At 54.7% G+C, this 13311-nt stretch overlaps 2 protein-coding genes across 4 annotated transcripts in view; both read left to right on the top strand.

Annotated features, from left to right (window-relative positions):
- Window positions 1–7089, top strand: part of FBXL19 (F-box and leucine rich repeat protein 19) — a 27702-nt gene extending 20613 nt beyond the window's left edge. For all 3 annotated transcript variants that reach the window (XM_055298813.2, XM_063611937.1, XM_055298812.2), the window contains exons 10-11: window positions 5042–5260; window positions 5365–7089. In XM_055298813.2, coding sequence (XP_055154788.1) covers window positions 5042–5260; window positions 5365–5543 — 398 coding nt within the window. In that variant the 3' untranslated portion in view covers window positions 5544–7089. The remainder of the gene's footprint in view (window positions 1–5041; window positions 5261–5364) is intronic.
- On the top strand, window positions 6742–13311 carry ORAI3 (ORAI calcium release-activated calcium modulator 3). Its single transcript, XM_055298875.2, has 3 exons — window positions 6742–6874; window positions 7085–7824; window positions 11538–13311. The coding sequence occupies exons 2-3, from the start codon at window positions 7597–7599 to the stop codon at window positions 12195–12197; spliced, it is 888 nt and encodes a 295-aa protein (XP_055154850.1). The 5' UTR covers window positions 6742–6874; window positions 7085–7596; the 3' UTR covers window positions 12198–13311.

The raw sequence follows: 13311 nt of genomic DNA, 5'->3' as shown, positions 1-13311 counted from the left end.
CCTCCTGAGTAGTTGGGCCTACAGGCATGTGCCACCACGCCTGGCTAATTTTTTTGTGAATTTTTTTTTTTTTTTTTGAGGCGGAGTCTCACTCTGTCGCCCAGGCTGGAGTGCAGTGGTGCGATCTTGGATCACTGTAAGCTCCACCTTCCGGGTTCACACCATTCTCCTGCCTCAGCCTCCCAAGTAGCTGGGACTACAGGCGCCCGCCACCAAGCCCGGCTAATTTTTTGTATTTTTAGTAGAGACGGGGTTTCACTGTGTTAGCCAGGATGGTCTCGATCTCCTGACCTCGTGATCCGCCCACCTCGGCCTCCCAAAGTACTGGGATTACAGGCGTGAGCAACCGCGCCCGGCCTGTAATTCTTATAGAAACAGGGTTTCATCATGTTGCCCACGCCTATCTCGAACTCCTTGTCTCAAGTCATTTGCCCACCTCTGCCTTCCAAAGTGTTGGGATTATAGGCGTGAGCCACCATGCCTGGCCAAAAGAATCTTTTCTTTTGGAGTTCTTTCACCCCTCTCTTTCATAGTTCCCTTCTTCCCACCCCGCCCCCTCCACAACAGCCCTGGAAGGGGAGAATAGAGAAGCAACTAAGATTCTTCCCATATTCTAGATGAGGCACTGGAGGTCCAGAGGGATTGACTGCTGCAGGTCACCCAGTCAGGCCAGAGCACTCAGCCATTGTCCACTCTTACTGGAATTGGACTGAGTTGGAGAGCTGTGGGTGGGGGGTAAGGTGGGCATTGGGAATGGTGCATCCTGGGAGGTGAGAAAGTGCTGGCTGGTCCATTTCCTCCTGCTGGAATTCAGTTCAGTTCAGCCCTTTATCAGGAGCTCAGGAAGGCGGGCCTTTTTTTTTTTTTTTTTTTTTTTCAGCTTTTAAATTTTTTTTTAACTTTTAAGTTCATGGGTATATGTGCAGGTTTGTTACATGGGTAAACTTGTGTCATGGGGGGTTGTTGTACCGATTATTTCATCACCCAGGTATTAAGTCTCTTTACCATTAGTTATTTCTCCTGATCCTCTCCCTCCTCCCTCTGAAAGGCCAGGGTGTGTTGTTCCCATGGATATGTCCATGTGTTCTCATCATTTAGCTCCCACCTTTAAGTGAGAACATGCAATTTCTGTTCCTGCATTAGTTTGCTAAGGATAATGGCCTCCAGCTCCATCCATGTTCCTGTAAAGGACATGATCTTGTTCCTTTTTATGGCTGCATAGTATTCCATGGTGTATATGTACCACATTTTCTTTATTCATTCTTTCATTGATGGGCATTGAGGTTGATTCCATGGCTTTTACTCTTGTGAACAGTCCCATACACCTTCAAACTCTTGCCCAGCTTAAATGCCACCACCTCAGTGAAATCCTCACTGATGCCCACTCCTCCCTGCCCAAGCCAGAAGTGACTTCTCTTTCCTCTGCTTTCCTCTATGGGCCTTTCCTCCTTGTGCCTTTAGCTGTGGCCCAAGGTTGAGGGCATCTGTAAAGATATCCCCTCTCCAGGCCCTTGGCTCCTCAAAGACAGGAGGAGGGGTTAAAATTTAGGGCTTGCAAAGTCAAGTGCCCATAGAGTTGGCCTGGGAGGTAACAGAAGAGATGCATTGGTACAGGACATTAGGGAGTGGCACCTAGCCACCCAGCTCCCCTCAGTCATCATCTGGTGGGAAGGAGTGCCTAGTGAGGCCACATCTTACGATTCTTCAAGGAAAAGCTCAGTACGTAAATTTATTTATAAAAATGTCCTTTTTGTAGTGTTAGTCATTAAGGAAATTTTTAGCATTCTGTAGACTCCATAAAACATGTTTGGAGGGCAGCCTCATGGTTTGTGCCACCTAATCTATTGATAGTTTATCTTAGGGATAGGCTGGTGCCTGGGAGGCAGACAACACTGTGGTAAGAGTTCAGATTCAGCATCACCAGACCTGGATTTCCTGGCTGTAAACAGGAATGATGATCAGAGATCTTGTCTCCCAAGGCTGTGGTTCTTAAAGTGTGGTCGGGGAACCAGCAGCATCCACAAAACTGGAGAACTTGTTAAAAAAGCAAACTCTGGGCCGGGCGTGGTGGCTCATACCTGTAATCCTAGCACTTTGGGAGGCCGAGGTGGGCAGATCACTTGAGGTCAGGAGTTCGCAACCAGCGAACATGGTGAAACCCCATCTCTACTAAAAAAATACAAAAAATTAGCCAGGCATGGTGGTGCATGCTTTTAATCCCAACTACTTGGGAGGCTGAGGCAGGAGATTGCTTGAACCTGGGAGGTGGAAGTTGCAGTGAGCCGAGATTGCACCACTGTACTCCATCCTGGGTTACAGAATGAGACTCCATCTCAAAAAAAAAAAAGTAAACTCTGGTCAGGTGCGGTGGTTCAGGCCTGTAATCCCAGCACTTTGGGAGGCCAAAGTGGGAGGATCAAGGCTACAGGGAGGTCGAGGCTGCAGTAAGCTGTGATTGTACCAGTGCACTCCAGCCTGGGTGACAGAGCAAGACCATGTCTCAAAAACAAATGAACCTGTAGACCTGTCTAAACTCTGGGGATGGGACCAGCAATCCCTTTTTTTTTTTTTTTTTTGAGACGGAGTCTTGATCTGTCACCCAGTCTGGGGTACAGAGGCACAATCTTGGCTCACTACAACCTCTGCCTCCCTGGTTCAGGCGATTCTCCTGTCTCAGCCTCCTGAGTAGCTGGGATTACAGGCATGCACCACCACACCCGGCTAATTTTTTTGTATTTTTAGTAGAGACGGGGTTTCACCATGTTGGCCAGGTTGGTCTCGAACTCCTGACCTGATGATCCACCTGCCTCAGCCTCCCAAAGTGCTGAGATTACAGGCATGAGCCACCGCGCCCAGCTGGGACCAGCAATCCCTTTTAACCAGCCCTTCCAGGTGACTTTGAAGCCTCTCTAGTTTGAGAGCCATTGGCATAAAATAAATGTAGACCATATTCTTTGGATGCCAAGATGAGGGGTGCGAGCACTTTGATCCTGCAGACTGGGGAGCAGGGAGCCTCTGAGCTCAGACCTGAAAACCAGGGACAGAGGGACATGGGGCAGGCAGAGTCTCTTAAGCAGGGCCACTTGTGGAATGTGGCCCAGGTGTTTAGGGGTGAGGGAGAGGAGTTAGCAGCTGAGACCTTATAGGAACTGGGGTGTTCTACCAAGAAGGCTGGACCTCTTTGAGGCGCCCTCAGAGAATTTTAGAGGAGGATGCTGTCCCATTTGTATTTGAGATCGGCTTTCTGGATGCCAGAAAGAAGAGCAGAGAAGTGGAGCAGGTGAGAAGGCTGGGCCGGGAGTTCAGGCACCAGTTGTGTTGACCCCGAGTGGTGACCAGGGAGAAAAGAGAGGCTCCTGATGGGGACTTACTGACCATGGAGGGGAGGGAAGTGGGAGAGGGGCCTGGATGGTAGGCCTGTCAGGGATGTCATGTGTCTGATGAGTGAATGAACGAAAATAAATTGAACACCTACTCTGTCTCAGTTGCTGGGACTATAGCAATGAACAACACAGACAAAAATTCCTGCCTTTGTAGTACTGACAGCCTTGTGGCAGGAAAGAAAGATTAATAAGAAAAATGTATATATGGCCGAGTACAGTGGCTCATATGTGTAATCCCAGAACTTTGGGAGGCTGAGGTGGGTGGATCACGAGGTCAGGAGTTCGAGACCAGCCTGGCCAACATGGTGAAAACCCATCTCTACTAAAAATACAAAAATTAGCCAGGCGTGGTGGTGTGCACCTGTAATCCCGGCTACTCGGGAGGCTGAGGCAGGAGAATTGCTTGAACCCGGGAAGTGGAAGTTGCAGTGACCCGAGATTGTACCACGGCACTCCAGCCTGGGTGACAGAGCAAGACTCCGTCTCGGGGGGGAGAAAAAAGAAAAAAAGGAAAACGTATATATGTCAGAAAAATGCATATAATATGTCAAATGGTGAGAAAAGAGGAAAAAATGATGCAAGGAAGTGGTAGGAGTGTGGAGAATTACATTAGTTTTTGCATTGCTATAAAATACCTTCGGCTGGGTAATTTATAAAGAAAAGAGGTTGAATTGGCTCAGGATTCTGCAAGCTGTACAGGAAGTGTGGTGCCTGCATCTGCTCAGCTTCTGGGGAGGCCTCAGGTAGCTTTTACTCTTGATGGAACATGAAGGAGTCGGCATGTCACGTGGCAAGACAGCTAGCAAGAGAGAGGAGGGGAGGTCACAGACTCTTTTATTATTTATTTTGAGATGGAGTCTTGCTCTGTTGCCCAGGCTGGGGTGCAGTGGCACAATCTTGGCTCACTGCAACCTCCACCTCTCGGGTTCAAGTGATTCTCCTGCCTCAACCTCCTGAGTAGCTGGGATTACAGGCGCCTGCCACCATGCCTGGCTAATTTTTGTATTTTTAGTAGAGATGGGGTTTCATCACATTGGCCAGGCTGGCCTTGAACTCCTGACCTTGCGATCCACCCACTTCGGCCTCCCAAAGTGCTGGGATTACAGGTGTAAGCCATCATGCCCGGCCCTCTTCTTCTTTTTTTTTTTTTTTTGAGACAGTCTCACTCTGTTGCCCAGGCTGGAGTGCAGTGGCACAATCTCAGCTCACTGCAACCTCCATCTCCCAGGTTCAAGGGAGTCTTCTGCCTCAGCATCCTGAGTAGCTGGGACTACAGGTGCCTGCCCTCATGTCCGGCTAATTTTTGTATGTTTAGTAGAGACAAGGTTTTGCCATGTTAGGCCAGGCTAGTCTCGAACTCCTGACCTCAAGTGAGCCGCCTGCCTCGGCTTCCCAAAGTGCTGGGATTACAGGCGTGAGCCACCATGCCTGGCAGAATATTGTAGTCTCAAATACAATAATCGTGGAAGGCTCCGAGGAGGTAATGTGAGGAGTGGACAGATGATGTCAGGCCATGAGGGTGTTTTTGAGAAGAGCAAGCCGCAGAGTGCACCAGGTCACTCACTTATGTGGGAAGCAGGTGGAGGGCAGATGGTCTGGATACCTGGGCGCAGGGATGGGAGTGGCCAGGAGTGCTGACCTCTCATCTGGCTGCCCAGGGCAAACAGAGAGCCGTGGTCGGCTGCAGGGGGTGGCAGAACTGCGCCTGGCAGGTCTGGAGCTGACAGATGCCTCCCTGCGGCTCCTGCTGCGCCACGCACCCCAGCTGAGCGCCCTGGACCTGAGCCACTGCGCCCACGTCGGGGACCCCAGTGTTCACCTCCTCACGGCCCCCACATCCCCACTCCGCGAGACCCTGGTGCACCTCAATCTTGCTGGTAAGCATGGTCCCCTGTCCTTCCTGCCAGCCTGTGGGTCTCCACGGCCAGTGCCAACCCCTTGCTCACCTGCCTGGTCTCAGCTGCCACTGCCCCATCCCCAGGTTGCCACCGCCTAACGGACCACTGCCTCCCGCTGTTCCGCCGCTGCCCTCGTCTACGCCGCCTAGACCTGCGCTCCTGCCGCCAGCTCTCACCTGAAGCTTGTGCCCGGCTGGCAGCTGCCGGGCCCCCTGGCCCCTTCCGCTGCCCTGAGGAGAAGCTGCTTCTCAAGGACAGCTAGTTGGGCGCCCCCCACCCTCCCCCGGACTCGACAGGAGCCTGGACCTCCGGCTTCATTTCACCCCTGCTGGGAGGCCAGGTTCCCACCTCACCACCCTGGGATTCTTGAGTGTCAGTGACTTGGGATTCCCACCCAGGGACTCAAGCCAGCCACCCCCTTCTTTCCCCCCTGCACTGATATCTCTGGGGGTTTCTCCTTCCCATGTCCTCCCCCTGCTACCTGCTTCATTGTCCATCCCCTGGGGGGAGTGGGTCAGAGGTACTGGAGGGTGCTGAGCCAAAGGGACGGTGGGAGGGGGGTTATGGTGCAAGTGTTGGGGGGGGAGAATGGGGAAAGGACACACAGGATATGGGAGCCAGGGGCTGGGGGAGGTGGAAGGGGCGGGGGGCGGGGCAGACAGCAGACCACCAAGGGTTCAGGGAACAAAGACCAGTTACTTGGAGTGGGGGGTGGGGGTGGGGCCACAAAAGGAAAACCGGAGGAGCAATTGGGGATCCAGGTGTCAGAGGTAGGGGAACCAGGGGCAAGCCGGGGCTGAGCTGGAGGTAGGGATGACAGCAGGTGTGGGAACAGCAATACCCCCTTGCGGGTCACCTCTCTGCTTCCCCCCTCCCCAGGCTTCAGTTCCTTCCCCCTGACCCTGACTCCTTGAACGTCACTGAAAACGGCAGCTATTGCAAGGAGTGGGGGCCGCGGGCAGCCGCTCTTCAGCTCGCGGCCCAGGGGAGTGGCGAGGGGCGCCCTAACCCCCTGCCCGCCTCTCCGCACAATACTTGAACATTCATCTGTACTGAAGTGTTACTTGAACCGGGGGAACCTCGGACCTGGGGGAGCCAGGGTGTGAGGGGACTGGACCAGCTTGGACTGAGACCGGGCCGGTGGGCGCCCATTTGGGACTGCGCCACCCCCAGGCTCGTTCTTGTTTTACTGTATTGAGCGGCGGCACCCACCAGACCCGTATTATGGCTGGGGGCACCAGCCCAAGGATGGGGACCATGGGACTCCTCCAGCCTGGCTCTTCCCACTCTTTCATCGTCATGGAAACTTGTATCCCATTTGCCCAGGGAACCGCCACTCCTGGTTGCCATGGAAATAGCAGCCAACGGACACCTCCCGATGCCAGTGCTAAGGCTGGAAATGGCCCCCTCTTAGTTGCCATGGGAACCTAGTAACAGACTCTTCTGGCCCTCCTTCCCCGCCCCTTCTTCCAGCGCGGGGTGGGGCTTCGGGACCCGGGGGATGAGCCGGGCCAGGTCCCGCCCCTCCGCGCAGGCCTCCGGGGGGCCGGGGCTTACCATGTAGGGGAGGGGAGATCTATCCACATACCTCAGGTAACAGGGAGGTGCGCGGGTGGGGGGAGGGCTGGGCGGACCAAAGGCCGGAGGGGTGGGGCCTGGGGATAGCGAGAGGCTTGAGGATGGGGCCGCTTGCGGGAGGGAAGAGGCAGCCCGGCGAGGGGCAAGCCGGGGACCCAGCCGGGCTGGGCCCCTGGGCCCCGGGTCTGTACAATACGGTTTGCTATAAAACTCAAAATCTTCCAGCCGGGGCCGCGGAGTTCGTGTGTGTACCTGCGGGGTCCCTACCTACAGATGAGTGGGTTCACCTCTCCTGGGTTCATTGTGGGAGGGATTTGGAAGTGTGGAACCTGGGGTGTCCAGCTGTACCTTGGAGGGGGCTGGCTGGGGCTGGCGTGCACCTCGGTGGGGTCCGGGCGCTTGGATAATGTTCTTGGTGGGTAGGGGTCGCGGGGAATCTCTGCGGGCCCGGGACTGCGGGGACTCGGTCCCCAGCTCCACCCCATCATGTGGCTAGCCCCGGCTCCGCCTCTGTCCCAGTTCCTGTTTTGGCCTCCGCTGTCCCGCTCCGGCCCCTGGGGCTCCCCGCAGACGCTGCTCTTCCTGCTCCACAGGGGCTGCCTCTTCCTGGGCGCCCGCCGCCTGCATCCTGCTCGCCCTGTCTGGGAATGGTGCCGCCCCCGGGCTTGGGCCGGCCCGGCTGGGGCCCCCGAGGCGCTTCCGCCCCGTAGTGACCGCCTGGTGCCGCCGCCCCCAAGATGAAGGGCGGCGAGGGGGACGCGGGCGAGCAGGCCCCGCTGAACCCTGAGGGCGAGAGCCCTGCAGGCTCGGCCACGTACCGGGAGTTCGTGCACCGCGGCTACCTGGACCTCATGGGGGCCAGTCAGCACTCGCTGCGGGCACTCAGCTGGCGCCGCCTCTACCTCAGCCGGGCCAAGCTCAAAGCTTCCAGCCGCACGTCTGCCCTGCTCTCGGGCTTCGCCATGGTGAGGGGCCGGGAGGGGTCACACCCGGGGGGGCAGAGCACGTGGGGGGCACAGGTCGGGGGGGGGAAAGTAAACAGGTCCCAAGGGAGTCAGGGCAGAGGGGGCTTTCGTCAAGGGGGAAGGAACAAGGTCCCACGGGACTGAGCAAGTCCCTTCTTATGGATGTGTGTGTACAGGGGACCCCAGGAGACGGGGCCACTGGAGGACACGAAAGTCCTAAAGGTGTCATAGTGGGAGTGGGGTGAACAAATCACCAGTGGGGTTGACTGCAACAATGAGGCAGAGTGGTCCAGATGGAGCCTGTTCCTGGCAGAAGTGGTTCCTAAGTCCCAGTGCCAGCTTCAAAGGCAGGTCAGCTGGGTGGGGGCTGCATCAACAGGTGGGGGGCTCAAGATGGATCAGCTGGGTGGAAGGGTCACCCAGCTGAGGGTGGGCCCGTCCCAGGGAAGGTGGCCACTCTCCAGCGGGCCCAAGAGGTGCTAGTGTCAACCAGGAAAACTGACAAGAGATCATGCCTGGGAGGGAGCCGCTGGGGAAGGAGGCCGATGAGGAAACTGATAAGCGAGTCTCAAGCTGATAAACCCCAGGTGCAGGAGGAGGGTGTCGGCTAACGGTCTGCCCCAGCGGTGGCCTCACAGGAAGTGGGATGGAAGCAGGTCCCAGGGTGAGGATCAGCAGACACAGTCCTGGCTCCTCCCTGCTTGTGGCCAGCTGTGTGACCCTAGACAGGCCTCCACCCCCCTTGCAAGCCAGTGGGAAACTGAGATCATGGAGGGTGCGCCCTCTGTAGCCCGCCAAGTAACCGCCCCAGGGTGAGCCAGGCATGTCAGAGCAGGTCACCTACCAAGGATGGCTAAGACTAGCCTGCTAATTGGACAGGTGTGGAAAGTAAAAGCCTTGCCTCTGGGCAGGAGCGCATGAACTGGGACCCAGGGTTGCTGCTCTGTTAGTCTGGGGTTTCCCCACCATCACCCCAGGAAAAAGGAGAAAGTGAGCTGCAGGAGGTACTTTGGGGAACGCACTCCTGTGGGGGTGGATATCAGAGGCGCTTGGGGCGGGGACCATGGCGCTAGGGGATCTGGGCTAGTCCCTGCCCCATCTGTGCCACAACCTCCGTATTTGAACAATGACAGGGAAACTCTCTAACCCTAAGGGTCATCATAAGCCTATGGTCTAATATGTGGGGTCCCAGAACCCACAGACCAGCTTACCTTTCATGATGGGGGCATCACCTGGGGACAGGGCTTTGGCTCCCCTTCATCTGCACAGCCTGCAGAGGGAAGGGAGCAGCCACCCAAGCTGAGGGAGGTCAACCCCTTGGTCCAGCCTGTTCCCAAGGAGACAATCCTTCCACGGCAGAATATGCAGGTGCAGGTTGCTGGGGTGACAGCTTAAGGGCCCGAGCCTTCTCCGCAGGAGCAAAGGGCTGGAGGTTTAGGTTCTGGGGACAGGACTGGCCGCAGTCCTAGCAGGGGTGACTGAGGCTGGGCCAGGCTCTGGGAGAAATCAGGACTAAGCCTGGCCCAGATCCCTGTCTGTGGAAAACACCTCCTGACACCTGCTATGGCCCAATTTCCCAAAATACTCAGCCCTGTTTTCCTACCTCCACCCGCCAGCCTCTACACCTACCTTCTTTCCCCAGGCCCAGAGCAATCGAACAGACCCTACAAGGACCAGAGATGGGGAGAGAGTGGGATTCTGAAACTCAGGTGGCCTAAGTTAGAGTAGCATTATACAAATTGTATCCAGCTGTCACTAAGCACCAGGCACTGCCCTCAGTGCCTTTATATACGTCATCTGTTAGCCTACAAAGTGGGTACTGCTACTCTGGCCATTTTACAGATGAAGAAACTGAGGATCAGAGATGTTAAGACACCTGCCCAAGGTCCCACAGCAAGTAAGTGGCAGGATTTGAGCCTAAGCAATCTGGTTCCAGACTCCACATTTACAAATTCCTAGAAGAGGGTCATCAACTCAAATGTTTGCAAAGGGCCAGGCAGGTAATATGGATGCCAAGTTGGCTGGGTAGGGACTAGCAAGCAAGAGACCCCATGACATTGGGGGTGATGGCTCACGCCTTTCATCCCAGCATTTTGGGAGGCCAAGGCAGGAGGATCGCTTAAGCCCAGGAGCCCAGGAGTTCGAGTCCAGCCAGCCTGGGCAACATAGCAAGACCTGGCATCTACCAAAAAAAAAAGAGAGAGAGAGAGAGACCCCATGACCTTTCCAAGGGGAGCAGCCATGACTGATTTGAGCTGATAGTTGCCATGCAGGAACGCAGGCCAAGTGTGGCCAGTTCTTCCGAATTTTCAGGGGGATCTGGAAATAGGGATATAAGAAATCTCTTGAGTTTTACAAGTTGGCAACGTCTTCCATTTTTTAAGAAACACACTGTGTGAGCCAAGCAAAACACGTCTGCAAGCTGGCAGTGGTCCACAGTGTGCCAATTTGTAAACTCTGTCCTCAGACTTCAGCATTCACTATAGCAAGAACAGCAAACACATACCTAGTGCTTATTCTGTGCCTGGCACTGTTCTTTTCTTTTTCTTCCTTTTCCTTTTCTTTCCTCTTTCTTTCTCTTTCTTTCTTTCTTGCTTTTCCTTTTCATTTCCTTTCCTCTTTCTTTTTTCTTTTCTTTCTTTTTCTTTCTTTCCTTTCTTTTTTTTTTTCTTTTTTTGAGACAGAGTCCCACTCTGTCGCCCAGGCTGGAGTGCAGTGGCGCGATCTCGGCTCACTGCAACCTCTGCCTCCTGGGTTCAAGCAATTCTCCTGCCTCAGCCTCCCAAGCTCCTGAGTAGCCAGGATTACAGGCTCACACCACCATGCCCGGCTAATTTTTATATTTTTAGTAGAGACAGGGTTTCACTAAGTTGGCCAGGCTGGTCTTGAACTCCTGACCTCAGGTGATCCACCCGACTCAGCCTCCCAAAGTGTTGGGATGAAAGGCGTGAGCCACCACTCCCAGCTCATTTCATGTATATTTCATTTAATGTTTATACCAACCCTATAAGGCAGGGAGGTGCTGTTATCAATCTCCATTTCCAGATAGGAAATTGAGGCACACAGAGAACTGACTTGCTCAAGATTACACAGCTAGAGCAGAGAATGATCCCAGGCAGCCCAGCTCCAGAATCTGCTGTTTGATCCCTATGCAGTAAACCTGTTAGAAACATGTCATCCGGCCCTTTTTTTTTTTTTTTTTTTTAGACAGAATCTTGCTCTGTTGCCCAGGCTGGAGTGCAAAGGAGTGCAGTGGCATGATCTTGGCTCACTCAAACTTCTGCCTCCTGGGTTCAAGCAGTTCTCCTGCCTCAGCCTCCCGAGTAGCTGGGATTACAGGCATGTGCCACGATGCCCGGCTAATTTTTGTACTTTTAGTAGAGACAGGATTTTGCCATGTTGGACAGGTTGGTCTCAAACTCCTGACCTCAGGTGATCCACACACTTTGGCCTCCCAAAGTGCTGGGATTATAGGCATGAGCCACCACGCCCGGCCATCCAGCCCTCTTGATAGGCAGGTGGGGAAACCAGAACAGAGCCTTTGCAAAGCTGTCCGTTCGTTTACTCAACAGAGACTGAATGTCTCTGCTTTCTGCCAGGCACAGTTCTAGGTCCTAGGGATATGTATCAGTGATGTATCCCAATAGGCGGAAAAAATTTCTACAGTTGAGGAGGTTATGGGGAGATCAGTACATCCCCTCTTGCCCCTGCAGGTGGCCATGGTGGAGGTGCAGCTGGAGAGCGACCACGAGTACCCACCAGGCCTGCTGGTGGCTTTCAGTGCCTGCACCACCGTGCTGGTGGCTGTGCACCTGTTTGCACTCATGGTCTCCACGTGTCTGCTGCCCCACATTGAAGCTGTGAGCAACATCCACAACCTCAACTCTGTCCACCAGTCACCACACCAGAGACTGCACCGCTATGTGGAGCTGGCCTGGGGCTTCTCCACTGCCCTGGGCACCTTTCTCTTCCTTGCTGAAGTTGTCCTGGTTGGTTGGGTCAAGTTTGTGCCCATTGGGGCTCCCTTGGACACACCGACCCCCATGGTGCCCACATCCCGGGTGCCCGGGACTCTGGCACCAGTGGCTACCTCCCTTAGTCCAGCTTCTAATCTCCCACCATCCTCTGTGTCTGCAGCACCGTCCCAGGCTGAGCCAGCCTGCCCACCCCGGCAAGCCTGTGGTGGTGGTGGGGCCCATGGGCCAGGCTGGCAAGCAGCCATGGCCTCCACGGCCATCATGGTACCCGTGGGGCTCGTGTTTGTGGCCTTTGCCCTGCATTTCTACCGCTCCTTGGTGGCACACAAGACAGACCGCTACAAGCAGGAACTAGAGGAACTGAATCGCCTGCAGGGGGAGCTGCAGGCTGTGTGAGGCTGGTGTTAGCCACCGCTCACTGCAAGCACTGCCTCCCTCCGGGGTCTGTAAGAGGCCGCAGGGGCCTACAGACCTCATCCCCCCATCCCCTGGCTGGAGCCACTTCCAGTGGCCACTCTCAGGCAGAGTTCAGATTCCTGCCTGCAGGGTCCTCTGGCCTGGGCCTTGGGGCAGCTCCCACATTCCCAAGGATTTTCCCCATCAGTCTGTCCCTTGGGTTTTTCAAGCTACTCTGCACCTGGGCTGGCCTCAGTTGAAGGATCATACAGTAGATAGAGGGGAGGCAGGGAGAGCTTGTGGGACCTTTGGTGCTGACTTTAGCCACCATTTCCATTCCTATACAGGATGTGAAGGTCAGAAGGCAGCCAACTGTTGGTTTGATTTTTTTTTTTTTTTTTTTTTTGAGACAGTCTCTGTTTCCCAGGCTGGAGTGTAGTGATGCAGTCACAGCTCACTGTAGCCTTGACCTTCCAGGCTCAAAAGATTCTCCCACCACAGCCTCCCAGGTAGTGAGTAGCTGGTACTACAGGTGTGTGCTGCCACACCCGACTAATTCTTTTGTATTTTTTGTAGCGACGGGGTTTCGCTATGTTCCCAGGCTGGTCTCAAACTCCTGGGCTCAAGTGAACCTCCCACCTCGGCCTCCCAAAGTGCTGGGATTCCTTGCTTTATTTCTGTAGAATCTGTTTTATGGTTGGCATTTTGGGGGAAGATTTCGATGGGTTCCACATTCTTGCTTTAGTTGTTGTAGAGGGATTTGGGTGTTTCTACCCCAGGCATTGGTCTAGCTTGTCCTACAACGAACCTATCTTTGGAGGTTCAAGCTCCCCACCTTCCCCCACCGTGGTGACCTGTGGCCACTCACAGCAGGGATGGTGCCTGACCCACTGCCCTAGCCCCACGCTATGCACTAAACTTGTTCTCCCCCTCCTGGGCCAGGGCTGGGGTCTTTAGAGACTGACAGCCTCTGCCCCAGGCCTGAGTCCTTAGCAAGGATTGGGTGAGGAGGTTTTAAGGGAGAAGGTCCAGTCTTTAGCCCTTGGAATACAAAGCTCTTCTGACACTGAATTTGGATGCACCTTCTTTTATATAATAAATTGTGTTTCACAGA

This window comes from Symphalangus syndactylus, chromosome 11 (assembly GCF_028878055.3).
Source record: "Symphalangus syndactylus isolate Jambi chromosome 11, NHGRI_mSymSyn1-v2.1_pri, whole genome shotgun sequence".
Classification (NCBI taxonomy): domain Eukaryota; kingdom Metazoa; phylum Chordata; class Mammalia; order Primates; family Hylobatidae; genus Symphalangus; species Symphalangus syndactylus.
Note: the sequence above shows the minus strand (reverse complement) of the source record. Positions and strands in the feature narration are given on the sequence as shown.